The following is an 8,498-nucleotide window of genomic DNA, read 5'->3' as shown; positions in this document are numbered from 1 at the left end:
TATACTTAATTCTCCTATTACCAAGGTGTTAACTTAATCCTCATATTACAAAGATGTTACACTTAATTCTCCTATTACAAAGATGTTACACTTAATCCTCCTATTACCAAGATGTTAAACATTTAATCCTCCTATTACCAAGGTATTGCATGTACATGGCTTTATCTTTCTATTACCAAGATGTTACACTTAATCCTCTATGACAAAGATGTTACACTTAATCCTCTATGACAAAGATGTTAAACACTTAATTCTTCTATTACAAAGGTGTTAAACATATAAACTTCCTGTTACTAAGTGTTCAAACAAAAACACTTAACCTTCCTACTGTGAAGATGTTAAAAACATGGTTTTCCTATTACCTAGGTATCGGATATACCTCCTATTACAAATGTGCATTTTTTTTAGACTTTATCTACATTGTAACTTAATTATCAGTATTCAATGATGTGATTTACAAATGTTTGATTGTTTTGAGTAAGGCATATCTGTTTTTTTTTAATTAACCTAATGACTAATTTTTAGTTAATTATTATAAGGTGCTGAACCAAAATATTTGTAATCAAATGATTAAAACACTTGGTATATGTATGTCACATCATCATGTTCACCTGTTTAATTACCAGATTGAAATAACTGTCTTTTTAAGTCTCTTCGCTTTGAGTGAGTACTGATAAATTGGTTGACAAAGTGTGTCTTACTTTTATCATATACTTTTCCACATCATTTCGTTCATAACACTTTGGCCAAGAAATAGTTTTAAGAAAAATAAAGAAAACACTAACTCATAGGTTAGTTCTTAATGATTGTTGCTGTTACATGTTGTGTAATATCACCTAAAAATGATTGTCACTTGTTAACACAGATGTTTAAACAAATGGTAACATGGTTATATCAGTTGTAGCACCTTTTATTTACAAAATAAAAATGTCTTAAGTATTATTTGTGTACTCTGATGAATATTACAATTAGAATAAACTTTTTTATAGTGATATCAGTACTATGCCTTAATTGGTCATGAGTAACTTGATGATAAGCCATTCATTGGACCTATTTTTGTGCATTTTTTTATAGACTTTATCTACATTGTAACTTAATTATCAGTATTCAATGAAACTAATAAATGGACCTTACGATTTGATGAAAGAAATGTCATTATCATTAAAACTGATGATTGACCTAGAGTATAAGGTGGTAGAAATGTGTCATTCTCATTAAAACTGATGATTAACCTAGGGTATAAGGTGGTAGAAATGTGTCATTCTCATTAAAACTGATGACTGACCTAGGGTATAAGGTGGTAGAAATGTGTCATTCTCATTAAAACTGATGATTAACCTAGGGTATAAGGTGGTAGAAATGTGTCATTCTCATTAAAACTGATGATTGACCTAGGGTATAAGGTGGTAGAAATGTGTCATTATTATTAAAACTCATTGGCCTTGGGGTTGGGGTATGATGTTACATGTAGGAACTTGTCATTATGAGGGTAACTAATAATTATCATTAAACTATAATGGGTCTAAGGATTATGGCTGTACAAGAGTAAAATGTGATTGTGAGTGCAACTACTAATGGATCTGAATCTATATAATGATACAAACAGGTTATTATCAACAAGTAAAATGAATAATATATTATAAATTACTTATATATATTTGTCAGAGAGAGTTTCTTTGTGTTTTTATAGTATATTTGATTGTATATGCTAATGGTACTAAGTTGAACAGCATGCCAGCTCAGACTTTATTTGTGTCTGATTTAGCACAGATTGCTGAACCCACAGTTTCAGTATTCTTAGGTGAAAATTAACAATGATTAATTTATTTTTTGTGATGATTCTGTAGGATTAGGCCTGGGTCCTCTTATGGAATCTGTAATCATGGTCAACCCACAAATCATCTCCTTAGCATTTCTGGCAACTTCAGTCATTTTTATAAGCTTCACTCTGTGCTCATTGTTCAGCAAACGAGGAAGTTGGCTTTTCCTCGGAGGTAAGTTACATGTAATAAGTTACAGGAGTAAACATGATGATAATAGCTGTATATCATACATACTACTTCAGGCCAAACAAACACTTCCAAAATATAACATTAATATCTTGTTTACAGTGTAGCTTACAGGAGAAAACATGATGATAACAGCTGTGTATCATACTTAATACCTCAGGCCAAACAAACACTTCCAAAATATAATATTAATATCTTGTTTACAGTGTAGCTTACAGGAGAAAACATGATGATAACAGCTGTGTATCATACATAATACCTCAGGCCAAACAAACACTTCCAAAATATAACATTATATTTTGTTTACAGTGTAGCTTACAGGAGTAAACATAATGATAACAGCTGTGTATCATACATACTATTTTAGGCCAAACAAACACTTCCAAAATATAATATTACTAACTTGTTTATAGTGTAGCTTACAGGAGTAAACATGATGATAACGGCTGTGTATCATACATACTACTTCAGGCCAAACAAACACGTCCAAAATATAACATTACTATCTTGTTTTTACAGTGTGGTTTTAAAGTTTATTTACAGCTGGAAAATTGTTTATATTTGGATATGTTATTAGAAAGAATAAAAATTGGAATAGAGGTTTCAGAATTGTTTTTTATATTTTTATACATGTTTTTTCTGCTTATATCCTATTATTAATAAAGCACTTGATACTTTATTAAATTTGTTTTTTTTCTGATTTCAGGATCTTTGATGTCTGCTATTTCTGTCATGTTCCTGATGGGTTTGGTGAATTTGTTTACAAGATCTGTTTTCATCTATCAGGTAGTTATTGTTTGAATAGTAAAGCAGATTACAAAATCTATGTATGCTAGGACATATAGCACTTGTCAGATTGATCCAGACTTCAGGTATTAGTGCCCTCTGAAGTCATGTACTCTAAGAGGATTACAAAATCTATGTATGCTAGGACATATAGCACTTGTCAGATTGATCCAGACTTCAGGTATTAGTGCCCACTGAAGTCATGTACTCTAAGAGGATTACAAAATCTATGTATGCTAGGACATATAGCACTTGTCAGATTGATCCAGACTTCAGGTATTAGTGCCCACTGAAGTCATGTACTCTAAGAGGATTACAAAATCTATGTTTGCTAGGACATATAGCACTTGTCAGATTGATCCAGACTTCAGGTATTAGTGAAGTCATGTACTCTAAAAGGATTACAAAATCTATGTATGCTAGGACATGTAGCACTTGTCAGATTGATCCAGACTTCAGGTATTAGTGAAGTCATGTACTCTAAGAGGATTACAAAATCTATGTATGCTAGGACATGTAGCACTTGTCAGATTGATCCAGACTTCAGGTATTAGTGTTCTCTGAAGTCATGTACTCTAAGAGGATTACAAAATCTATGTATGCTAGGACATGTAGCACTTGTCAGATTGATCCAGACTTCAGGTATTAGTGAAGTCATGTACTCTAAGAGGATAGAAGTGTGTATTTTGTGGAGATTTCTGTCTGCTGTCTCAAAAATCCTAAGACTCAGTTAGAATCACTGTAAGGAAAGAGAAGTACATAGTTAACATTTCAGCCAAAACTACCATTACTTTCATAAAGTCCCACTCTGAGTAGTTTCAGTAATATTTGTTTTTTAAACTTGATTGAAAGATATTCTTGCTGTTTTTTATTTTTCAAACAAAGATGTAATGTATTTACAATTTGTGTCTCTCACACCTTGTTTTTATACTCAAGCTGAGTGATGGAGTTGTTTGAGTCATGTTTATCAAGACTTAGAGAGGTGTAACTGTATTGTTAAGTTTACTGTTCTTCACCAAGTTGGTGGATCTGTTTAACCCTTTCACAGTGAGTACCCCCTTTCAACTCCTTTCTGCACAAGTCATCGAGTTACATTCAAAATTAGATTTAAAAAGTTTACTATCAATGTATGTCATTGAAACTAACATTGTAATCTGTTATAATTCAAAGTTTTATGCTATCTAAGTTTAAATTCTTTATTTTAAAAGAAACTTTAAAAAACAACTTAAACTTCAGTTTCATTCTCACATGACACACAAGCATTCATAAATCTGAAATTTTGGACCAGACAACTACACAGTGTATGTTTATACAAAAACTACATTTACAGTTTTTTCTTACCTAAATAGGAATTACTTAGAGAGACAGTTAAATTTTGTTTAGATTTTACCTTTATATTTTAGTTAATTATGTATTATATATGATTTAAAATGCTTATTTAAATTGAAATATGAGCTACTTCTGGATATGTTTGGGTTATGAAGTTATTGTAGCATAATACACTGGTTAGTATCCTGACTTGTTTGTGAACTACTGATGGATATGTCTGGGTTATGAAGTTATTGTACCGTAATACACTGGTTACTGTCCTGACTTGGATATAAGCTACTCATTGATATGTCTGGGTCATGAAGTTACTGTAGCATAATACACTGGTCAGTGTTCTGACTTGTTTGTGAACTGCTCATGGATATGTCTGGGTTATGAAGTTATTGTAGAGTAATACACCGGTTAGTGTCCTGACTTGTTTGTGAACTACTCATGGATATGCCTGGGTCATGAAGTTACTGTAGCATAATACACTGGTCAGTGTTCTCACTTGTTTGTGAACTGCTCATGGATATGTCTGGGTTATGAAGTTATTGTAGAGTAATACACCGGTTAGTGTCCTGACTTGTTTGTGAACTACTCATGGATATGCCTGGGTCATGAAGTTATTGTAGCATGATACACTGGTTAGTGTCCTGACTTGTATGTGAGCTATTCATGGATATGTTTGGGTTATGAAGTTATTGTAGCGTAATACACCGGTTAGTGTCCTAACTTGGATATAAGCTACTCATTGATATGTCTGGGTCATGAAGTTATTGTAGCATAATACACTGGTCAGTGTTCCGACTTGTATTTGAGCTACTCATGGATATGTTTGGGTTATGAAGTTATTGTAGCATAATACACTGGTTAGTGTCCTAACTTGTGAGCTACTCCTAGATATATGAAGCTATTGTTCATTGTTTGTGTGCTGATGTTTGTGAGTCTCTTATATACATCCTTTTAAAAGTAAACTTGATAAATCAGATAAACAGAGTAAAATTTAATGAAAGTACAACATTTCACCAGGTTAACCTGGCATCATCAGGTAAATCAACTACGATGAATGAATTGAAACTACAAATATATATAATAATAACAGTGCAAGGGTACATTGAACTTTGATTGGGTATTATTATGTATATTTGTAGTTTCAGTTCATTCATTGTAGTTGATGTACCTGATGATGCCAGGTTAAACTGGTGAAACGTTGTACTTTCATTAAATCTTACTCTGTTTATCCGATTTATCAAATTTACTTTTAATTACGACAGAGTACTTTCTTTTATCGTAATACATCCTTTTGTGTTCACTGTATAAAAAAACATAAAAGTAGTAAATTCTGGTGAAGAATGTCTGATCAGAGAATTCTAAATAAAAATGTGTTTTAGTCTTGTTAATTTCTATACAAGCTACATTGAATACAGCTAGTAATATAAAGCTGTTTTGTGCTATTATACACTGAAATACCTACATCTTTTTTAAAGTCAAGTACGTAAAGGCAGGAAATTATAAAAAGTGAACAAATTTCAAGAAGTCTGGAGTTTGTATGTCAGAATTTAGTAGATGATCCTTTACAATACACAATTAAACCCCTCAACTTGTATTAGGCCCAGTATGGCCAGATGGTTAGGGCGCTCGACTCGCAATCTGAGGGTCGTGGGTTCGAATCCCCGTCACACCAAACATGCTCGCCCTTTCGGATGTGGGAGCGTTATAATGTGATGGTCAATCCCACTAATCATTGATAAAAGAGTAGCCCAAGAGTTGGCAGTGGGTGGTGATGACTAGCTGCCTTCCCTCTAGTCTTTCACTGCTAAATTAGGGACGGCTAGTGCAGATAGTCCTTGTGTAGCTTTGCGCGAAATTCAAAACAAACAAACAATCAACTTGTATTTCTTTTGGTATTACTGCAATTTAATTTGCCAACCTTTAAGGAAATTCTCTATATTTTATGTAATGTTACTTTCATTAACAGTATTGGTTAGAATGTTTAAAATAACTAGTTTTATTATTTATGACTTTTTATTATAGAGATAATTTTCCATTGGTAGCAGTAACTGTACTTTGAACTAACTTAAATCTTCTAAGCTGGCTGAATGTCATTTATTGGTTTATAGCTGAAATTATCGTTAACAGTAAGTATATATAGCTGTCATGTACTTAATATTACGCATACACTTTTGAAGTACCATCAGCTGTCAAATTATGAACTTGAAAAATTCTAAGGCTGAAGATTACATATTCAGTATTAAGTTAACAATAGAAGTGGTCTAATTAAGTTGTGGTCTCATTATGATAGCCATTGTATTATTCACTCTTAATCTCAGGTGAGATCTCAAATCATCCACATAACTTTACAACACACCTAAGGCATAGTTTAATATATTGTTTGTTTACATACAAATCTTTAAATACTACATCGTAAGTTGGTATGTGTGAATTGTGATATATTGTATTCATTGGTTTTTGTAGCAGTTTGCCTTTAAGCCCAAAAACAAAAATGTACATTCCTGTATTAAAATATTGTATGTAAAGAACTACTCACTTGTAGTGCTTGTTTATTATTATAAGGCAATGTTACATGTAATGAAGACTGGAATATCCCTCCTTGGCTGTTTAGGGATGCTGTACTTTTTGAGACATACATATTGTTACTAATAATTTTAGCAGCAGAAAAAAAAATCTGATTTTTTATATCTTAAAAATCTTTGTTTAAAATATTAATATACTGACAAATGGTAAGCAAAGTGAGGTTATATCCTGCTCATCTTGAAAATGTTCAAAGTGGAAATAAAGACTAGATAAATGCCTTCTTGTGAAAAACTACAAATTAAGTTTGTTTTTTCTATGATGTAATTATGTGTATAAAAATGCCAATTGATGTTTCCAAACTTAATATTTTCATGTTTTTGTTTAAATATAACAAACTTATTTTTAAAAAAATACCTGTTAAGTTATAGGGACATGATAACAAATAAGTAAGTTGTCTGCTCAGAATTTACACATTGTGCTGGTAATAACTTCTCTAGAGTTAATCAGGAAACAAGTTGCTGGTTTAAAATTCATATTTTTTAAACTTATCTTTGTATTGGTTAAATTCAGGTGTGTGCTTTTTAATTGTATAGAATTATTTGTGCTCCATGTTTCAAATCCAGGTGTTGTTGAAAGATGATAGTGTAGTATTCAAACATTGTAGGACTTAAGAAATCTTCTCAAATCTGAAGTACGATATCTTGTGGTAAACATTTCTCTGGAGAAATATATGCGTATTCCTATAAATTACGTACTACTTAGTATTGCTGACAAACTATTCTGTTGAGAATGTGCAACAGTTTTTAAACAAAGCTAAAACTTTCTGTAATATACTTTGTTACTTTAAAGCTTCATGGATATTCACCAGTAGAAGTAGACTGTTTTAATCAGTTTCAGCACAGGTTTTGATTTCTCTACTCTCCTGCAATAGATGCATCTCTACCTTGGACTGGCCGTGATGTGTGGCTTCATTCTGTATGATACCCAGCTTATCATTGAAAAATGTCGCATGGGAGACCGTGACTTTATCTGGTTAGTGTTCACCAAGGCTGTATTTAACTTTAATCTAGGTGACCTGTATACAAACTTTCTCAATAAGACACTACTTATACTTTCTGTTATATAATATACTAATGTTTTACTTATTAACTGCTAGCTGAGACACTATTGCACTATTATTGCATTATTAACTTAATAGTTGGATTTAGGATTAACTTTAACTTAAATCTACTAAGCTGACCAAATCATGTGAGATATTGGAATTACAGACAAGAAAATTGTTAACAGTGATACCCTTCCAATGAAACTGTATAAGTAGAGTTGAAAGTACATTTAGTATGTTTGTATAATTATCTCCCTTGTCTGTAATGTTTAAATGTCATAACTTATGTATTTAAACATAATAATAAAACTGAATAATACTATTAGACTAGGCTTTGTGGCAACTATCCACGTTTAACAATAACACTATTAGATTAGGCTTTGTGGCAACTATCCACGTTTAACAATAACACTATTAGATTAGGCTTTGTGGCAACTATCCACATTTAACAATAACACTATTAGACTAGGCTTTGTGGCAACTATCCACGTTTAACAATAACACTATTAGACTAGGCTTTGTGGCAACTATCCACGTTTAGCAATAACACTATTAGACTAGGCTTTGTGGCAACTATCCACGTTTAACAATAACACTATTAGATTAGGCTTTGTGGCAACTATCCACATTTAACAATAACACTATTAGACTAGGCTTTGTGGCAACTATCCACGTTTAACAATAACACTATTAGATTAGGCTTTGTGGCAACTATCCACGTTTAACAATAACACTATTAGACTAGGCTTTGTGGC

General features: G+C 32.1%; 1 protein-coding gene across 1 annotated transcript in view; it reads left to right on the top strand.

Annotated features, from left to right (window-relative positions):
* LOC106475394 (probable Bax inhibitor 1) overlaps positions 1 to 8,498 on the top strand; it is a 37,492-nt gene that overhangs the window by 23,293 nt on the left and 5,701 nt on the right. Inside the window, exons 4-6 of the mRNA XM_013936079.2 lie at positions 1,848 to 1,994; positions 2,716 to 2,795; positions 7,573 to 7,673. Coding sequence (XP_013791533.1) covers positions 1,848 to 1,994; positions 2,716 to 2,795; positions 7,573 to 7,673 — 328 coding nt within the window. The remainder of the gene's footprint in view (positions 1 to 1,847; positions 1,995 to 2,715; positions 2,796 to 7,572; positions 7,674 to 8,498) is intronic.

The sequence above is a fragment of the Limulus polyphemus genome, unplaced genomic scaffold (genome assembly GCF_000517525.1).
Source record: "Limulus polyphemus unplaced genomic scaffold, Limulus_polyphemus-2.1.2 Scaffold146, whole genome shotgun sequence".
Classification (NCBI taxonomy): Eukaryota; Metazoa; Arthropoda; class Merostomata; order Xiphosura; family Limulidae; genus Limulus; species Limulus polyphemus.
Note: the sequence above shows the minus strand (reverse complement) of the source record. Positions and strands in the feature narration are given on the sequence as shown.